Source organism: Rhea americana, unplaced genomic scaffold, assembly GCF_003343005.1.
Source record: "Rhea americana isolate MKP2758 unplaced genomic scaffold, rheAme1 scaffold_30, whole genome shotgun sequence".
NCBI classification, from domain to species: Eukaryota; Metazoa; Chordata; class Aves; order Rheiformes; family Rheidae; genus Rhea; species Rhea americana.
In genome coordinates this window covers 3,655,755-3,677,308 of record NW_028186424.1, presented here as the reverse complement: position 1 = coordinate 3,677,308, position 21,554 = coordinate 3,655,755, and the positions used below count along the sequence as shown (strand labels likewise).

At 35.8% G+C, this 21,554-nt stretch overlaps 1 protein-coding gene across 4 annotated transcripts in view; it reads left to right on the top strand.

Annotated features, from left to right (window-relative positions):
- Positions 1–21,053, top strand: part of ACOX3 (acyl-CoA oxidase 3, pristanoyl) — a 43,042-nt gene extending 21,989 nt beyond the window's left edge. For 3 of the 4 annotated variants that reach the window (XM_085309620.1, XM_085309621.1, XM_085309622.1), the window contains 11 exons: positions 1,086–1,182; positions 1,819–2,001; positions 3,476–3,598; positions 5,367–5,487; positions 5,967–6,086; positions 6,761–6,874; positions 8,957–9,072; positions 11,858–12,032; positions 12,548–12,615; positions 13,307–13,393; positions 18,285–21,053. In XM_085309620.1, the coding sequence (XP_085165746.1) occupies positions 1,086–1,182; positions 1,819–2,001; positions 3,476–3,598; positions 5,367–5,487; positions 5,967–6,086; positions 6,761–6,874; positions 8,957–9,072; positions 11,858–12,032; positions 12,548–12,615; positions 13,307–13,393; positions 18,285–18,404 (1,324 nt within the window). In that variant the 3' untranslated portion in view covers positions 18,405–21,053. Of the gene's footprint in view, positions 1–1,085; positions 1,183–1,818; positions 2,002–3,475; positions 3,599–5,366; positions 5,488–5,966; positions 6,087–6,760; positions 6,875–8,956; positions 9,073–10,456; positions 10,746–11,857; positions 12,033–12,547; positions 12,616–13,306; positions 13,394–18,284 lie in introns of those variants that run through there. The other variant, XR_014896431.1, reaches the window with a different exon arrangement.
- The last annotated feature ends 501 nt before the right edge of the window (positions 21,054–21,554 follow it).

The window sequence follows — 21,554 nt, the reverse complement described above, 5'->3', positions numbered from 1 at the left end:
TGTTAGATACTGAGATATTCCTGAGTAGAGCTGATATTACTGGTATTGTGCCAAGTTGTATTGCCCATTTGGGTGAAACATTTTATACACTTTYTTCCTGAAGAATATGAGTACTCAAGACATTTTGCCTATTATTACAGGTTCCTTCTTTATTACTGCTAGCGTGCCACAACTCARAATTATCTGGCTCATTCCTTTTTAAGATACCACATTATGGGGAACAGAAATCCTAGTTTGAGCTTCAGCAAAGGAAAATAYCCTTTTCAGTTCCCTCTCGGTGCACTAATTCAGCTATATTCTTTTCTGTATTATGCTGAAATGAAAGACCCTCACATATCTGTGTTTTAGAATTGTTGAAAATATATAATATCTCTATCCCAAAGCAATTACAGTCTCCAGACTGGAATGAGCAATGCTTTGGTACATCCAGGCCTTTTGTTTCAGCAGAATTTTTTGTGGTGGTGAACTATTTGGAGTCACAATAATCCAGTCTGGTTCTGAGCCGGAGAAGGAAGTTTTAATAGTTTATCCTTCCAAACTTTTAGATAACTGACATATCAAGTTAAGTAACCTACCTAAGCTCATACAAACTGAGCATTCAGTTCGTGTTTCTGGGTTGTGGGTGAAAGTGTCTTGAGTCAAATAGACTCTGTGTAATGTCTGTAATGAGTCATTTTATCCAGAAAACTACCTTTCTTCTCAAAGAAAATACATTGCTCTTCCTTCCATTAATCTTCTATTTCTTTACATATGAAGCTGCTGAAATGGTCCCCTAGAGTCAATGAGGGGTTTGCTTTGTTGTTTAAGCATCATCTTTCATTTTGAGTAACAGACTGSAGTTAAAAGGGGTAACAAATCACTTCCCTGCTTGTATTTCCTTTGTTGGCCTGCGTCTGAAGGCTTTTATTCTCCCATACTCTCCTCAAATTACCTACCTGGTATGACGGTACTATTTTCAGTTCACTGGTACCTGAAATGCATGTGCGCTCKTTCCGTTGTTGTTGTGATCTTTTTTTTTCTGTAATGTAGACACTTAAAACTGTGTCAAGGTAAGCTTTACATTGCTGATGTATTTGTTTAAACAGATTTGCAATGTTCCATAATGTTAGGATACCTAAAGAAAGCATACTGAATGTAGCTGGAGATGTCACAACTGAGGGGAAATACTCAAGCTCTTTCAAGGTATGAATCAAGATTTGTAGTTCATTAATGTAGTTCACTAAATATAGAAAGGTACAATTAGGTTACAGAGATAGGGTGTGGGCCTTGTGGGTTGGGAAGCACTAGGTATCTTGACTTAAGTAAGGATGTTGACACATTTTCACATTAAATTGTAATAATCAATAAATCTCATCCTTACATGAGTATTCAACGCTATTCATGYCTGGAAAATACCTATTTTCCCTGCTTATTACAAAAAGAGTCTAAAGTTACTAGCTCAGATGCAAACATTAATTTAGTAATATCAGTATCTAGATAGAAGTTCCATAAGCTCCTGAGGAGGCACTCATGAGTCATAGTGTTTTCTCCTTATCTAGTTTAGATGGTTCCATAATAAAAAGTACTAGGTTTTTAACTGCCTTTCTGAGATATCTCAACTCATCTTATTGATTTTACCTACTTCTTGCTTTTTGAGCTGCCCCACTGATGCCAAAGTAGTTTCTTTGGATCTTGCCTGGACATCTCAACTGAATGTCTAAAAAACTAAAATTGGCCAGCCCTCTGGACTTTTGATCATGCTGCCAGAGTTACATCTTTACAGGATAGGTAAATGAAATGTTAACCTCACCATTCAGTCTGTGCTTTTTGTTCATTCAGGATGTTAAAGATCGTTTTAGTGCTTCTCTTGGGTCTTTGTCAACTGGCAGAGTTCTGATTACGGCAATGTCTGTGACCAATTTGAAGCTTGCCTTATCAATAGCCATTCGCTTCTCGGCAACTCGCCGTCAGTTTGGACCAACTGATGAAGAGGAAATACCTGTTCTTGAATACCAAACACAGGTAAAAAGTTTACAGTTCTAATCTACAGACTGTTGTATGATTAAAACAAAATTAGATTCAAAGCTATTACAAATCAAAATAGTGGCACTTAAGTTAGCAAAGTTTGTTTCATCTGAAGTATAGATCCTGTGCAGCTGCAGCAGTTCATTCTAACGTAAGGCCTCATTACTACCACCCCTGGCATGATCAGGCTTTTGAGATAAATWCCTAGAATAACAAAACTCAAAACACTCTTATTTCTCTGAAGTACCTAGAAATGTTTGTCCTCTAAAGAAGTAACTTTTTCAGAGAAAGACTGTCTTTATGTGCACATGAAGTTATTGCAGATGTAAAAGGTAGCATTAAAAAAAAAAAAGTCAGTGCCTCTTGCACTGCTGTGCTCGTTTTCCCCTTTTTAGTCTTTATTCTTTAAAAATGTAGAAGTTGAYGTGCACTGTGATTAGGTTCCAAGCTAACGCTAATTTTGAGAGGGATGTAAATGGTTTTTATCCATAGAGTAAGCAGATGAAAAACACCAAAAGGACTTTTGATCTGAAAAAGTAGAAGAAAGAGTATATATGGTAAAGTTCGGAAATAGAGAAACCTCAGATGTGCTGAATGAAATGGTTACTATATAAGAATTGTTGAAAACATACCTGCCCAGTTTGGCTGTACAAAGTGGGTGCTTTTTTCCTGGCTTGCCCTTTGTACTGCAACTTTAAAAGATTTTGTGGGTTTCAACAATCTTTAGCAAAAGTTGCCTTCTTTCCACCTCTTCTGCAGTTAGGCTGAGTTTGCTTCCCACTATTCTTAGGAATCTCTGGATTTCTGTTACTCTGTAGCCTCTGCTTGCTGACCCTCATTCCCTACTTGCTCTACAACAAGAGCTTCCTCTTAAGCAGTTTCCCTTTTCTTTCATGGGCTTCCATCTGACCTACTTGGAGCAACAAAGATAATTTTTTCATGACTCCACAGCCCTTTTTTTTTTAATAGAATGCAACAAACATAGCAAATATTAAGCAATGAGAAAACAAGTGCAAGTTACACCCTCTGTCCTATTGTTTTAAAGTAACATATGAATCATGACTGACTTGTGCCATGCAAGACATTATACAAAAACRGGGCAAAAATACATTCTTCTGCCCTCTGCCCAAAAAGCTTCGGTGAACATATGCACTGTTTTAACAGGGTGTTTATCGCAAATTCATAAAATCCATGAACTGGAGTGGTGTAACTACAACTGACTTACAAAGTAGTTATACTTAATTATGTTTGTAAAGGGTTATTATTAAGTTATCCTCACAATAAATCAGAGTTTCTCTGTTTGGACAAATTAAAAAGGGATGGGTTCGTTCAAAATTAAAAAGATAGTTAATGGGGAAAATATAGTTAATGGGAAAAAATTGTTTTCTGGAAATTTAAAATTATTTATCATAATTATTCACATAAAAATATATATCAATTTGCAATCAAATCTATTTATTTTTCATTCCAGCAATGGCGCCTTCTTCCTTATCTGGCTGCTGCATATGTGTTAGATTATTTCTCCAAATCCCTATTTGAGAACTATGTAGAATTTTATGCAGGCTTATTGACAAAGCAAAGAAGTCAGAGACAGGTGAGATTAATAACACATTTCCTATTAACTGAACTCTTGTTACAATAAACCTGAAATTGTAAAATGAAAGATCTGTTTACAAGTCCTGAGTCATCTTACAATAAAAAGTTGTACAGCAATGTCTCAGAAATATGGGAAAAACAAACTAATGGATAAAGTGTGTATTCAGAACGATGCCCAAATTGTTAAAGTTATATTGGTTTCAGTGAGATTTAAGGTTATGTTCCCTTGTGGGACTGTTCATCATCAGTATATGATGATAATGCAAATTCAGTTTATGACTGTTGGAAATGGTTTTGCAGGAGGCAGAAACCAAAGACTTTCTGAAATGTTGTTATTCTTAGTTCACATATAAATTCTTGAGTCCAGATCAAGTTTATAATTCATGATCATGCATTAGGAAAAATCTTCTTAGAGTAAAAGGTTGAGAATCCTCTGAGTTGTTGGTTAGTGGTGAGTGTCTCAGTCACCGTCAGACCATGAGAAGTTAACTTTTTATATAGGAAATAGTTTGATATATCTGTCTCAGTGTACAGGCTGGTTCTCAGCCAAAGCAACTGCAGCATGATTTCTTGTAGCATATAAAGTGTATATATATGTATTTTTATTTTAACAGTTAACTGTTTATTAGGGCCTACATAATGGGTACGAATTGTTTAGATCTTACTTAAACACTCAGTCTTTTCTAGCTAAACTACAGCAGGTGAAAGATTCATATATCAGTGGATGTGTATTTTAATTTTTTCTCTTCACCCAAAAACACAGAAGAGTCTGTTTGATTCTATAATCTATTCTTTTATCTCTGGAGGTCTCCAGTTCAGTCACTATCTTAGGCAAAACAGGGGCTCTCAGAGACTAATTGTGATAGAATAAAAATCTTACTGTTGTTGGCAACATTAAGAATTTAGCATTTGCACATTCATTTTGTTCTAGAAGGAGTCTTAAAGAATCTTGGGGGAGTTGCTCTTAAGCAAGCTTTAGTGCTAAAGACTCAGTGTTCCCAGAAACTCTTAAGTAATTCCCAGTATGAAGGTTCCAGATACACTTCCAAAGAAGGCTAATAGAGGTAGTATAATTGCAGGCAACTGTGATTCTTTGCAGATATTTGGGGCATTTAAGTTTCACTGCTTTTCTGAAATTGATGCTTAAAATTCACTGATGACCTTGTAAGGGAGTAAAGAATACAAATAGCCCTTTGCTGCCTGGAGAGAGGGGGATTGCTTACATTACAGAGGGGACAGAAGCTTTYTCTGGACTTGCCACCTTCAACCACATGGTTCTCTGTCTTGAGGAGGAAAAGAGTAGCAAGTAATGAACTGTCCCATTCAAATGCTAGCTGATATATCTGAGATAAGATGTACCCATGTGTCCCTTACCTAGCACAAATTATTCCTTCTCCAAGTAAGAACCTGAGTCCCCAAGATTCTCCAGATGTGGCTGTTTTCTTTCAGAGATGGCAAAAAAAAGAAATAACTACCCTTACATAGTTTGCCAAAAATGTTATGTATGTATTGGAAGTAACTGTTTTTCCTTTTTAATCATGATTTAATAAAAAGGAAAAACAGTTACTTCCAATACATACATAACATTTTTGGCAAACTATGTAAGGGTAGTTATTTCTTTTTATTGCACATAGCTATGGATTTAATTGGTTTAAATCATCAATACATAACAGGGCTTTGTGTAAGGCAGAAACATACTTCGTTGTATGCCTACAAATTAACTTGTGTAAAAATTATTATTGACTAGAAACTTGTTTTCCACAAAGGCTGATTTGGGACGTGAGATTCATGCCTTATCTGCTGCCAGCAAACCATTGGCTTCTTGGACTGCTCAGCAGGCAGCCCAGGAATGCCGAGAAGCTTGTGGAGGACATGGTTACCTTGCCAGTAAGTTGCAGACTTACTTTATACACTGTTCAAGAAAGAGAATGTTTATATTCCTGTCTACCTCAACTGATTTTGGGTCACAGCATCTAGATTTTAGGGCTACTTTTAGAAAGGACTTTTCCTTTTTTTTCACAGATTCGGTTTATACCTGACATCACAAAAAGAGCTATACCCATGCAGTATCTTCATCAGCATTTGAGCACAGTAAGACTGTATGTGTGATCCAGAAATAAAAATGCAGATTTTTTAGGTGAAAATAGCCCTTCTAAAATGGATTCACACTTTTATAAAATCTTCCAATTATATTCATTTTCTCAAGCCAAGCAGTGAATTTACAAGCTCATCTCTTGTTAAAAATAGCTATATATAGGAGCAGATGCCTTACATAGATCTCTTACATATTTGTCATAGCATAATTATTGCCTTACCCTTTGCTAATACATTGAAATATATTAAAATGTGCACTTGTTCTTTTTAAGTGAATCGACTGGGTGAAATTCGTAATGACAATGACCCAAACTGTACATAYGAAGGTGATAATAACGTCCTGCTTCAGCAAACCAGCAACTACTTAATGAGCTGGATGAGCTGCATAAGAGGTCAGTTTTCGTTCTGGAATCTTGTGCTGAACCTAACAGTGACTAGATAATGGAATTAGGAGGTATTTTTATACAAAAACAACTGATAGTCATTTCATCATTTTGTAGAGCATAAGTAATGTGCTACAGAATCCATCACATGATTCATTCACAAATACACAGATACTCGCTGCAAGAAATATTCTTTCTCCTAGATCCTGTGGAAGCTAACTAGATGTTATGCCATCCCTAATCATGTTAATTAGTATCTTACTGAGAAGTGCCATTTAGTTCAATGGAGCTAATCCTAAAAYTGTTGTGAGTCTGGGTACCTTGTTCATTATACTTAAACAGTTCATATCACCTAACCTAGTAGTAATTTCCATGATTGAGTTTCATAGTTCTCTAGGCAAATGATTTTGTGTCATGTTTATAGCAGTGATTTTCACCARCATCTAAGATTATAAAACCCTGCAAAAGGAGTTGAATCTTGTGGTGCTTATAGACAGTGATGTCAGGTTTTTTAGCGCTTATCTACCTCTCCTCACTTACTGGACTATGCCACAAAAAATAAATATTTTGGCCTATCTAAATCTGGCCTATCAAGTATATGTCTGGCTTTATAACACAGTTTTAGTTCCAAATAGTCTGATTTCTTTTCTCATAAATCATTTTTATTTTATTTGTTTTTTCAGAGAAAGCTCCTTTAGAATCTCCTTTTGGAACAGTAAACTTTTTGCAGAACTACCACCACATCCTTGGCCAGAAATTCACAGCCATTAGTGTTGAAGGTTGCATGGACTCTTCAGGTAGCCTTTTGCTGTTGTAGAACTGCTTTAAAAATCTTAAATTCTTGCCTGATCCAGAGATTTGAGATTCAYCCTCCACTACCTACCAGATATTTATCAAATTATTATTTACTGACTTTCTTTGCACGTTACAGTTTGCTAAGGATGCAGTTTTCATTTCTTAATATGCACTGTTGTCCCCAGAAGTACAATCTGAATTCTGTTGTGGAATTTTTATGCAGAATAGCATCATATGTATTTGTTCCATTTTTGTTCTTTTCAAATAGCATTTGTTATATTGGTTCTTTGCCACTCTGTTGTTGTTGTTCTTAAATGAGACTTGCGAGTGACACTGACTGCCACTATTTCGCATTTTAAATATCTTATTTTAAGAAACCACATATGTGATTTAGAAATATGTGGAAAAGGCTTTAAGTATGTCCACTGTTTTGACAATTGCTTTTGGTTGAATGAGGGAAAAGGAGTAATGGTGAAAGAAAAGTCACTGCTGTTTTTTGGCTTACTTTATTACATAATTGAATCAAGGAAGACATTACATGCCATTCCCACTTTTGTGTTACTGAGATTGGCCCGTGGAGGGAAGAGAGAATGAAGAAGCAAAGAGATAATGAGATTGAGACAGGGAGCTGAGCAAAAGTGAATCTGTGAAACTGAGAACATGTAGGGGGAAGAAACTTCAGTCTTAGTATATAAGGGGCAGTTGGGTTGATTCCTGGAATTCATTAACCAGTCTTGTGCTCAAATAATTGCAAAAAAGCTGAACTTTAAATAATGATCAGAGTGCTACATGAGATACAAAGTAAGGTATTATGGTATATTACTATAATAGCTATGGGAAAAAATCTGAATAACTTAAAATACAGAAATAAGAAATAAATTTTAGTTCAAAATGGCTGCATATTTTCTTCTTTCTTTTATGTCTCCAGCTAGTGAAATCCATCAGAGCACAAACTAGTAACTAAACGCATTTTCTGTCCTCTTTTACAATTCCTGCTGAACCAGACCATAGTTTTAAAAATATCTGAGTCTCTTTATTGCAGTGTTCTGTTAGACCCTGGGCTCTTAACTATTCTCAGACAGYGTGTGAACACTGAGAGTCGCATAAATAATACCCCTACATTAAATCTTAAGCTGAGGTGCAGACGAGCAGGATTTATACCAGGTCTTTAAGCTATAGTACTTTTTCCCTTAGTAGTTCCAGACTGTTCTAAAAATATAACACACATAGACAAAGCAATTAATTCACATGCAATTGCATTCATTCTGCTACCTTTGCTCTATTGGTAGTCATTTGCTTGACAGCATAGAGCATCATTTCAGAGTTGAGAAAGAATGAATTCGCAAAAAGTTAACTGTATTCTGTTCTAAATTTACTCTCAGAAGAGACTCAGAATCTTGTAGACCAAAGCCTTAAAATAAGAAAGAAAATAACTTTAAAAAATTGGAGGGAATCAGAAAATATTTGTGTTTAAACTGAGCTGTGGATATATCTGGTATTGTAGCTTGGGGTCAGTTGGAACTAGTGTATGGTCAAGCAGGGTAAGTCTTCACTGAAAGTTACAATCTCACTATACCCAGCTGTTATTTATTGCAGCTACAGTAATGGGCCGAGTGCTATGTTAATGGGTTAAAATGTCTATTTTGGATATCCACAATTCTTTAATGCCTGTGTAGCCTTAGAGATATTGCAAGAGGGAATTGATTTCCTCCTATTTGGGTGTGGTGGCATTGGATCAAAATGAAAACTGTCTTCCATAGGAGTATCACTCTGCTTTCTGTGACCAGAATTCTACCTCAAGGGAGAGTCAACCAAGCCAAGAGTTCCGTCCCTTAATCTTCACCAGAGTACTGGTTTGGGGTTGACTAATGAACCAGCACCTTTTGACTCTCAAAGGTCTTGTCCAAGAAATAATGGCTTTATTCATGCTGTTTTGTTTGTTGTTCAYTGAAGTTTCTTGTTGATATTATCACCTTCACTTTTCATCTCAGGACCATAAACTGTGAATGTAGTAGGAGCTGCATGTGGCTTCTGGCATTATGAATGTGAATGTTAAGAATTTCAGTTTCTTCTCTTTTCTACAGTTCCTTTAGCAGCATATAAATGGCTGGTTTGCTACCTGCTCCGAGAAAGTGATCTAAAGCTGAACAAGGAGAAGCAGTCTGGGCGAAGTGATTTTGAGGCAAAAAACAACTGTCAGGTAACACTTATTCAGCTTTTTCATTTTATTTCCATGTGTTTTCTTCCAGGTTTGCCAGATCCTATTAGTTTTATCCCATTATGTCATGAGGTATAATTTCCTCAACCATAAAGCAGCAAGTCATATAATTAATAAAATGTAATTGCTGTCCATGTGCATTGTATTAATCATGATAGAAGGAGAACAGTTATGATCGGCAGAAGTCTTCCAGGATAGTTCCCTTCAGAAAAGTGCAGGCATGCGGTGGGTAGTGTGTGTAAGTTTGAAATCGCAACTTCTGAAGACTATACGTACTGCTATTAAATCTATTGCAGCATCTGATTATTACATCTCCATCTGCTCTTGTGGCCAAATACATACTGTAGGAAAGAATCTCGCTCTGGCAGGCAGGTAAACTAGATGATCTAATAGGTCTTTTCCATTGCTAATTTCTATAGTGCAAACTACTCATGAAAGATACCAGACTGACAGCACTGGAACCTGAAAAGGAAACACTGACAGTCTACAAATAGCAGATCCACTCTCACACCAATGAGCTTTAACAGTAGAAATGGCATAACTCCAAATTACAGTTTGTATCCTCAAGTTCCCTAAACACCTCTGTTACCTCCGTGAAGAAAAATGGCTGGCATCCAAAAAAGAACATTYGGCATTTGTGACTGAGGAGAGGGATCTGTTCCCCGAAGATGGCCAATGTAGTTAACCCTATCTGCAAAACTCATTTAAAAACTACAGGAAGGAATATTCAACTCTGCACCTAGAAGGAGCCAGCTTGGCTTCAATGGGGTATGATCTGTGTAAAATCACTAGTAGAATGAAGGAGACCTTTCCTGTGTTTACTATAGAAGTGGCACAAGTGGAGATGGTCTGCTATGTAAAATTCAGGACAAGAATTGCCCTCTAGTTGCGTKCAACGTAAGAAGTACAAGAAATTTGAGCCAGGTTGCCTGTCCACTGGCCAGCTCTTGGGAGTCTAGTTCTAGGGCCAGTATGTTAGAGAAGGTGATTTACTCAGCAGTGTAAAAGTGACTCACCTCGCTCCTGTGTTCCGCTGTGCTAAATTTTAAAGTTATTTAGGCACTCCCATGGAGACATCACTGAAAAACCTTAAGTCATTAAGTTTTCTTTCCCCCTTTCAATTTGTCTTCAGGACAGGGGAATTTTTTGCTATAAATGCCTCAGAAACATTAAAATGATTTACAAGTAGTACTTTAACAGTTTGCACATACCTGGTTTAAAACTTTCTGGGCATAAAGAAGCACTTTTCTGTCAGACCAGTGGCTGATGAATATATAGTATTTGTTCCTGCTGTGGAAGATCTGAGAGAGAATCCTAGCCTATCCCTAGTTTTTTTTTTTTTTTTTTTTTTTTTTTTTTTTTTTAGTTTGGGAGTTCTCTGAAGACATCCTAAAGCAGAGAGGAGAAAGGACTTTGTATTACTTCTCTATGATGTCTCATACAGGCTGAGAAGGTTGGAAACCTCAGCAAGGAGTGTCTGTTTGTCTTCAGCCAGAAGTTTGTTTAAAACAATACAGAAGTGCAAGCAAAGGTGAAGAAGATAGAAGAGTTACAGGAGAGCAGAATAGAGAAACAATTCCTAATATTTCATTTGGGATATTGAGGCCTATGAACTGACACTCATTTCAATATTCTGATCTAAATAAGTCCATCTGGTAAGGGGAGAAGTCTTTCCTAAGCCTGCAGAAAGTAGATGTGGATTTTCCAGTTCATACTTACATATTAGCTTGATATTAAGTATGCCACTGAACGATTAGAGAGAAAGACAGTGATATTTGTAGTATGGCTTTCTTAAATCCCACAATTGATTTAAATGCAAGGATAATGCAAGATTAAAAAAAATGAAAGCTAATTAACTAACTCTTAAATGACGCAAACAGAACAAATGGATTAAAAGCAAATATCAGTTTAGAGTAATGCAGCGAATCAGCCACAAAAGAAAGAGCTTCATATTCCTCTTTTGCCCACCCACTAGATTGTTTTCACTCAGCAGCCTATTTCATCATATGATATATGCCATGATGCAACAAAGGTAAAACGTATCAAGGTAGTCAAGTCTTCCTATGCGAGTACAACTATTTAAAATTTTATACTCTGTGTTAACAGTAAGTGTTGATTTTTGCCATTCTGATCAGATAGTTGGCAAGGATTAGTTGGTTAGTTTTTTTCAAAACATATTGCAGGCCATTGTATTGAATCCAGTCACGCTTAAATGATCAAATTTATTTTTTTTATTAGTTGAATGACTGTGATGAGTTTTCAGTAGGATACTGAACCTCTTTTAAAATTTTATTCCTTTTATAAAATTCTATATAATAATTAAGATCTAAACCTGCTTTTGTCATCTTAGAATTTTGGGGGTTTATTGATCARCCTAAGTTCATCAGACCCAATTTTCCATGGACTCCTCTCCGATGTAGCTACTTGATCCCAGACAGTCCAGCTGTAAGGAGCTGCCAAATTACACTACTTAGATTTTAAACATTGAATCTGCCCTCTCTTAGGATTGGTGTGACTACCCAAACTGGACCACAGTGGAAAATTAGGATCTTACGTCTACTTGCATGAGGCAACCTTTGCAAAGACCTCGTAGAAAGTTTTCTCCTAGTATTTTTTGTTAGATTTTCTTTAAATCACAAGCTACATTAGCAGCAGATCCAAATGAACAAATCTCCACTGATTTTACTAGAGCAATACCATTTTGAACTAGCTGGGTATTCATTCTTTGTATTTGGTTACTCAGTATCCTTCTTTTCTGTTTCCTAAGGTATACTACTGTCGATCATTAGCCATTGCTTTTATTGAACAAACAGTCTTACAAAGATATCATGACTACACTCATGATCCCAGCGTGCCATCTACTCTGCAGTCTGTGCTTAAGAATCTCAGTGCTCTGTTTGGCCTCTGGTCTTTAAGTAAACATTTGGCTGTGCTATACCAAGGTGAGATCAGTTCCCTGTATACATTAGGCTTGTTACATTATAAAAATCTTAATTTCAAAATCAGTTCTTTTTTTCTTCCACATATTGCCTCTTGGCAGGAGGAGAGAATCCTAATTAGGATTTACGTTAGAGCATTTTCTTATTGCCTGTATAATGTAAAACAGTCATTCTGGGCAGAATTTTCAGGAGCAGGGATTTGGAAATACAAAACTGTAAATTAACCCCAAAGATTTACTCCTAGCTCAGAGAAGATGGAGTGCTCACAAGCTTTGGTGTGGTCCAGTCCTTGCAGGAGAGGACAGGGAATATACAGTCAGATGTATAATGTAGTTATTCATGCAGAAGGCTCTAAATGTCTTAAGATTAAGGGGTTTGCAGTGAGCTCATTAATGAAAGACAGTCAATCTAATTACACAAGATCACTTACTCTCTTGAACTGAGAAACTCCTTTGTAACAGTGTAACTTTTGCTGGTTTAAGCTTCTTTATATTATTTTGTTGTAAATGTATTTGCAGGTGGCTATGTTTCAGGTGAACAAGCTGGAAGATTTATTCAAAATGCTATTTTGGAACTCTGCTACAGGGTAAGTCATCAATACTGAATACTCAGAAAGAGATATGTCAGTTATGCTGTACTCCAAGGGGTAAGTTAGAAGGATGTTATATTAATTGTTTCTAAATAACTTAATCTCAACAGAAGGCTAATAACCCATTGACCMTGAATCTAGTCCTGTTTTGTTTTTATTTGTTTGTTTGCTTTTGTTTTGTATTTTTTTACCAAAAACTGAAAAATAATATGTCTTACAAAATGGTGCTTTTTCATTTGTGGCCTTGCAGTTTTTGTCAGAAAACGAGCCAAATACTTGAGATCTCCAATCCAGTTATATTTATTTAATTATGTTGTTAGTTCATGAATTGTTTTTTTCAACACAGAAGCTTTTTAAACTAGATCATATTTTTCCCAGGTAAAATMAATTTTCAAAGAAGTTATGTTTTTAGAGTTCTTAAGTCTGTTTTTTTATGTCGTGAACRTCTTAGTTAAATGTGTCTTAAAACTCCTAAGTAATGAAGAAAAGCATTTAAAATACAATCTCTTTTYGGTTATTATCGTGGGAGGAAAAAAAGCAAAATAAACCTAGTCTCCTTACAATGGATTTCCCTTATGTTACCACTAACCAGTATTTTATGGAAGTAATTTTTTACTGCTCTGGAGTTCACAGGTAGCCATAGGTATCTACAAAAGTTGCCAAATGAAYGTCTTCTGTTTTTAAACAGTTGAAAGATGATGCTGTTGCCTTGGTTGATGTCTTTGCTCCTCCTGACTTCATTCTCAACTCTCCCATTGGCAAAGCTAACGGAGAGGTAATAAAATCTGTTTTAGTATTTAGAAATTTAATCATCTTGAAAGGGATTGTTTTTGTAAATGGCAATAATATGTTCAAGACATTTTACAACTGGGAAAGAAAGGGAAGACCCTCTTTTCAGTGCAAAGTACCATAGTTAAATTGATGTCAGCAGAGCAGTGASAGTTTGCATTTGCACTTTTCACATTCCAGCCTCCTTCCTATCTACCTCAAAGAATCTTTGCAATTCCACAACTGAAAGAAGATTGGGGAGCAGCATGTATACTGTGCTTTTTCTACTCTCGCTTTGAGGAGAGGCAGATTATATTCATGCTCTATGCATACAAATAGAGGAAAACGAAGTATATGTGTGAATATTTGAGGTACATCTATGTCTACTGTGAACTGTGCAGTATTTTGAAGAACTCCAATTCTGAGTAGATAATTTCATTTTCTCTTTGGTATAGAGTAATTGACCTTGACAGTGACAGAACAGAGAAAAGTATAGCGGAGAGTTGCACCTCAGCATGATGACTTAGTGTTCTTCCCTAGTTTTAGGCTGTAGCAAAGAGTACTTAATTTTAGATCTTTCATTCTAATTATTTGGTTATATTTGAAAGTGATCTCTTWAATATTCAAATATGTATGTATTTTCCAAGACAAAACTAAATTGATAACGTTTTCAACAGCAACATGTCAGACATCCAGCAATGTGTCACATATTCTAAGGTAAATTAAACCTATCAGATTTCCACATCAAAATTAGCTCTGTTAGAATTTTTTACATATAAGAGGGTAGAATAAGTTGATGCTGAAGTTTGCCTCAGTGAATGAGGTTTGCAAACCTCCATTCACTGGAAACTCCATAATACCTAGTATTATACTCAAATCATCTCATCCACCCAATGAATTCATAACACTTGCCAATTTTGTAGCCAGTGGTTTTTACATCATTTACCTATACACTGCCTTCCATCTAGTAATCTCAAAGTATTTAAAAWTTCTGTTAATAAAAGCTCCTAGAAACCCTTTGATATAAGCACATGTCATGATACGTGTTTCACAGCCTAGGAACACGAGCCCCAAGTTAGGAACAGTTATGACTGTAGAATKTACGCACCAATTATCACAAATGAAATGATGCAAAAAATTTTAAGAAACACTGGGTTTGTTTGCTTCATTAATGGTAGATTCACAGACAGCATCTTGTCCTTACTCTCACACCTCTACTCTGCTTTGACCATCTCAGGATCTCCTGTCACAAAATATCTTCTTACTGCAATTGGATGAAGTATTGTATAGTAGTTTGGATCTATTACTAACTAGTGCAACAGCATTACTCTGTACATGCTAATTTAATCCTGAACTTRCTCCAGGAACATCTCTTTTAAGCATAAAGATACAGAGAGTCACCTACCTCCCCTTTCCAATGTCGTTTCACTTATGCAATGAAATATAAGCTCTATACATAAATCACATTGGTTTGATAACACCTTTCCCAGTAAGGTATCCCAGATTCTACTTGAAAATTCTGGTCAAAAACTAAAGAGAGAGACCCAAGGGATCTTAATATAGATGTGAAAAATTCTGTCTTGTTAGTGCTTCTCCTTGCTTTGATATGTCATTCATCCCGGTTAAGATTCAGAGACAGTCTTTCCTRTAGTCTAAATCACACAAAGCAAAAATTGTATCGAGAGCATGAGAATGGCAACACTGGATCCAATTTGCTTAATACTCTGTTTCAGACAGTAGCTAATAGCAGAAGGAAAACTCTGTACAAAACAGTTGATACCTAGGCTAATTCTTCCCCCCACATGTTGTCTCAGCTTCTGACAGCTGGTAGCTGAAGAGGTTTCTCAAGCCATAGATTGTATTTCTGTCATCCTTTTTAATAGCCACCAATGTATCTATTCTTCATTAACTTTTCTAATCCATTTTGAGTCCACCTATCTTTTGGTTTCTGTGAAACTTTGTGGCAACATGTCCTGTTATTTAAGTATGAGTACTGTGAAAACATACTTCCAGTTCTCAGTCCATAACCATTCAGTATCTGTGGGGGCCTTTTCATTCCTCTGATAAGCCTTGTTATCCTTATATGTATCCTTCTTGGTTCTGCCATGTTCTTTCTGACGTGTCATAACCAGACATACATGCAGGATTCAGGAGGTGGGTGCACCATGAATTTAGTTATTCAAAGTTCGTCTCTGTTTTTTTTTTCTCTTGATGTATTTAAAGGCATGTATTTCATTCCAAAGCCTCAACAAACCAAAATTCCTGCTTACTGACCAGCTCTAGTCAGCAGGGACAAACTGTGGGATAACTATTATGTAGAGACTAGCAGTACAGTAGTTTTGTTTAGTGTGTACAGATCCTGTAGCGAATTATTAGAGCCTGGGGAGACTGCCAGGAAGTTTGACAGGACTGCTGAGTCAAGTGTACTCAATATTGTGGTCTTGCTTCTAAAGTTTTGTCCAAAATTGTCCATCGTTTCCATGGTGATCAAGTAATACAGAAGGCAGCACAGATGTTTCTAAAGAGACGCTGACCCTAACAAAATGATTACTTTGAAAACACAGTATCTACAAATAAAGAAGGAAGGGCTAGAACTACATCTCAGACCATCTCAACAAGAGGACTGCAATCATCACTGGGAACTTTGTTTCCCTTTCTGTAGGTTTTTTTGAGGATTAAGTTAGTGAAAGAGGCCCTGGAGAAGAAAGYGTCAGAGATAATTCTGGGAGAAGGAACACCATCTATAAGAACATATATATTGACCAAAAGCCCATTTGCACCCCATATTCTGTTTCTAAAACGGACTATGAATGGATGCGAGTGGCATGAATATATGATACAGGGCATGTATACAGTCATCTTTCCTAGAATACTTTCTGTCAGTCAGCTGGAAATTACTTATCAGCAACTAATAAAGCTGTCATGTAATGGATCTGGGTAAACCCTTTGGGGATTTACTGTGTGAATTCTAACAAAAAGTTTGGGTTGATTATTCACATAAATATAGTAGCCATAGAAACTTATTTAATTCATTAATATTAGGAATTAAGAACTGATCACTGAAATTAATACAGCTTAGYTTTCTTACAGAATTTCTTTTGTTTAGAAAATACATTGCAAAAGAATGATGTAAAGCTCTTCCAGCAACTGTGTATCTTCGATTGAACAGTGCTGCATTTTACGATTTTTGAAAATATCAGACAACCAATTTCACCTGTATCTATATAGACCTTGAATAATGTGCATCTTATGCAGATAGGAATCTAAACGTCACTGACATCCTTGCCTGCTAAATACTTGCTAAGTTTCTTGAGAGCCATATTTAAACATATCTTGAGAAATTAATTTCAAGCAATGATATCCAATCCATGTGTTGCAGGATTCCATCAGGTTTTGCAAACTACCTCTCTCTAGTCCATGGTTTTCAATTTGTGTAATGTTTTTGGCTGAAATCTGAAAAAGGCTGTCAGTCAATCACTCAAAGAAAAGACTTAATAAAGCTCCCTGTCTTCTGACTGCCCATATTTATTTCTCTAATTGTTGCTATGTGTGCAGCTTATCAAATACTGTAGCATTAACACTTACATTTGGATACCTTTCTTTCTTTCTAATTACATGTATGTTAAACATTTATATCAGTCTGAATTTTTCATTGGCTTCCCCATAGCTGTACTCCTATGATTATTTTTAGTCTCATACTTTSCTCTCCATTTCACACGTTTTATTCATTAATGAATTATAGATGGTTTGTGTTTCGTATGAAAGGAGAAGGAATGCAAAGGAGAAAGGAAAACAGTGGAAGCATTTTAGTACAAATTATGATGTGGTGTAGAATAGATTATACAAGCAAAAGAGGCAAATGAAGTTAATTCGGGATAATTCATGTTGTGCCGCAGTAAGAGTGGCCTGGGCCTAGAGCCACAGATTCTTAACCGGAGCAGGAGAAAAGTTTCCAAATATGTAATAGGCAGCTTTAAGCACTGAATTAAAGTTGAAATTCTTTTTAAAATAAACTTGAATGATCTGGGCATCATTTCCTCACGGAAGCTTCGACAATCTCAGCTTAAGTATTAAAGTTTTCTCTACATTTTTTCAAGATTATTTTAAAAAATTGTGAGACAATATTAAACCAAACTTGAATGAATTAAATTGTATCAGTAAGCCCTAGCCCAAATAATCAAGGAGCACATATATTCAAAGAATGTATTTATGTAATTAATGTATTTATTTAAATCATCACAGATACATAGGGCCAAGCCTTCTTTTGATGTCAGTGAAAGGCTTTCCACTTTACATCACTGACTGCTCTTATACTGTATCATTCTGTACTCATACTTAACTGCTGGAGATACAGCTTTCTTTCCTTCATATTTCTATAGTCCTATTTATCCCTCATAAAATTGCTGAAGAATTAACAATCTGCTTATGAGAGAGGAATTTCTTACGTTCAGACTAAACAGTTCGTATCGGAGAGAAAAGTTTTGTTACTTACCAGAAAGGTGTTCACATACATGAGTGCTTTCAGATACAGTCTTCAGGTGTGGACAGAATAAAGATTAGCTTAATTTAGCCTTGTTTCTAAATTTCTACCTTCGATAATACAACTGATGTCAAATTGAAAACAACATAATCACACACACACACAAAAAAAAAACAAAGTAATGTTCTTATGCCAAGGATGGTCTAAATGATTTACGTAGGAAACCTGATGTTTACACTAGTTTGAAGTTTTGTCCTTTATCTTTGTATATATTCTAGCTCATACATAATCACCACATTTGTTATCTAGAAATTTAATCACAATCCCAACCGAATATTTGTTGAATAATTTAAACTTGCAGAAATTTTGCTGGTTTTATTTTCTGTATAAATTAATCCTTTTTTTCTTAATTTTGCAGTTATATAAAAATATGTGGGCCGAGATCCTTCAAGGCAGCAAAGCTCTGAACAGACCTTCATGGTGGGCAGAATTTTGTATTAATAAACCTGTTACAGGCAGGCTGAGGTCAAGACTGTAAATGAAACAATTTGTAAGAGGCCAGATRGAGCTAAGATGGATACCGTATTACAGACATCAGAAGGAAATGAAATCGTATGTCAAACACAAAAAATGAAAGAGATTTTCAAATAGAGGTGCCAAATCTTAGAATAACTTTGAAATTGAGTCCAACTTGATTTCAAGGACTGTTGACGTAATAGTGACAAGAGCAAAAGCAACACATGTGCATATTATTCATATTTACTCAGTTAAATATAAAAAATGAAGATTCTTTAAGATCATTGCTTTGCAAAGTGTCTATACATAGAATGTTCCAGTAGTGTCTTGACTTTACTGGCATATTACCGAAATTAAATAATTAACAAGCATCTCCCACCAGTGGTTATAAACAAACTGAACAAAAGTATTTTTTCAAGATTCTAGGAGAGTATTAACAAAATAAAAGAGAATTTTAAAACAAATGGAAAAAATATATCAAGAGCTGCAACATGGATAAACCTGTATTAAGGAATGAGAATCATTTCAGAGCCCCTTTAAAGTCCATGAAGCTCTTCTGATTTACTTCATTTGCTCTGGTGTTAAAATATTTGATTATTCTTCCAGTGTAAGAGAAGATTTGGGAATTCAGGTAAGCTGCCTTTGAAATGTATGTATCTTTGTAAATGAAATTAATTGAAAATGAGTCATTTATACATTTTTTTTTAAAAGTGTGGTAATGCAAACCTGAAAGTCTTGTATATGTTCCTGTTAGTTATAATCCTTTCAGTACTGCAAACCTAGTAATAAGCCTGGGATAAGTCAACATACACAGAAACTGCACCTACATTTTTAGATCAAAATGTACTCAAATTAATGCGTTTGAGTTAAAAATACTGTGCTATAAGAACATGTAACTGTATGATAGGCAGTATTGAACATACTACAAATTTTCTGTCAGCTATATTAACCTGTAAATATTTTTCTTTTCAAAAAGAAGAGACACTTACATAAAGCTTTGAAAATTCAGAATATTTTATGTTTTAGATACACTGTGGAAAAAGTAATTTTTTATTTTATCTGTGAACTGTTAAACCCTAAAGCCTGCTTCCCTTGCTGTTGTAAGCAGGCATATCAAGTCAGAGAGATTCTTTCATAACTTGACTAGTATTTTTGGCTTCATCTTGTGCTGTTAAAATACACAGAAGTTAGTGCTGAGTAGCACATTAGCAGAGTTAGATTCTTGTCCTTGAGAAGTTTTAAAATTTCCTAAGGAGTTTCCATGTCAGTATATAAAAGTTCATAAGTCTTTACACACCACCACCTTTGATCACTTAGTTCTGTGAAGGCTTCCACAGTTCCACCTAAATCTGACAGAGCTTAGGAGACATTTCACTGCAGAAGAATGCATTGCAAGGCCAATACTAAAAAGATTTCTTGGAGTATCTCAAGGTATATTACCAAACAGAAAAAATTTAAGTTTTAGTTTGGTTTTCTAGGAGCAGTTCAAGGTTAATTAAAGTTGATCACCCTCAGCACACTTCACTAATAAATAAATAAGTTGCTCACACTTCCACTGGAAAAATGGATAAAAATACCATGTTAAGCTTTACCTGTACTTTTTTTTCTGAACTTCATTTTCTTTGTCCAGAAGATTGTCTGTGTTGCTGGTGTTTTTTCTGTCTATATTCTTTCTTCTTTTCTAATGAGGTATCATAATTCAGGATATCCCAGTAGAAATCTTTGTCTAGCTATCAAACAATATGAAAGAGTAAAAAGTTTAGGCAGCTTTGTTGAAAAGATTGGTATATACTAAGACTTTATTTTCTTTGAATTACTTTGCCTTTGAATTGCATTTGAATGTCCAATAGATGGCATCATCCCATGGAAAAAGATAAATACAGATAGTGTAGAATCATAGAGCCATATGATTATCTTCATCTGTTTCTRTTTTCTCCATCTACAGGGAATCCAGCAAGTGTGGATTTGTAATTTGTATTTGCAATTTGTATTTTTGCAAATGTGAATGGAAATAGGCAGAGCACATTATTTCCAGAAACCAGTGTGAACACTGTGATCTTTGTGTCAATAAAAGGGACAAATGGGGAAAATGATGCCTCACTACTCAAAATGCAGAGACCAGTAACATTGATTGGCTGCTCCACATTCTGTACCATCGACTATCAGCAGCATTATTTCACCGCATCTTATAAGCATGTGGTTTCCCTATCACCTCTGAGTTTTTCCTAAGCAATAATTTTCTACTGTCTCTTTCCTCACAGCTGGGAAGAAGTAGCAAAGTAAAAGAATTGTATATAAATCTTGCCTGTAGACTAGCAAACTAGTTTTGAGGCCTTCTGTAGCCCAGGAAGAAAAAGGAGAGCTATGTTTGGCAGGTAGCTTTAGCCAGCTATGTTTGGCAAGTAGCTTTAGCCACGCTTATCCAAAAAGAAAAAAAAAAGAAACTGAGAAATCACAGCAGAACAAACCAAAGAACCAGCAAGCCCCAAAGATACCTGCTGAACACATAACAGGAAAAACAGAATTGTGGCTCTTTTGTGGAGATAAATGCCTAAACTTCTCCTGCTAATCTTATTTATTGCTACTAAACTTTGGATGTTTGTCAACATCCAAAATCCCTGATAGATAAGAACTGTACAAACTGACAGTAAACTGGTGTTTGTCCTGAAAAGCTTGTAACTGACTGAAATGAATATTGAAGAGAGTGTATCAACAAGAACATGATCGTGGGGAGGCAGAATAGGATAATCAGTAAAATGTCATGATTATAGATGCTCATATAAACTGTGCAAATACTTCACACAGCTTACATTAAGGACATAACTTTATGAGAGCCTTGGATACCTACACAGTTAACCAAAAGCCTTAGACACCTGAGCATTTTACTACAGTCCAGATGACAAAGTGCCAAAGCTGAAAAAAGTGAAGATGGACTGGGTCCACAGCAAGGCTATGAGGAGTTACTCTTGGTAACATCACACATCTCTGTACCTCCAGCAGAGGCATGGTGGCTGTTCATCAAAGCTGTTTRCAAGCTCAGTGCCAGGTGTTCAACAGCTGCTGCGCTTTATATGCTTCCAGCAGAGACAGACTCATTCTGTGGGCCTGATCCACTCTGTACTGGATAGCTATCAAAGCCTTAGTATTTTCTGTATATATATTTGTTGTCATT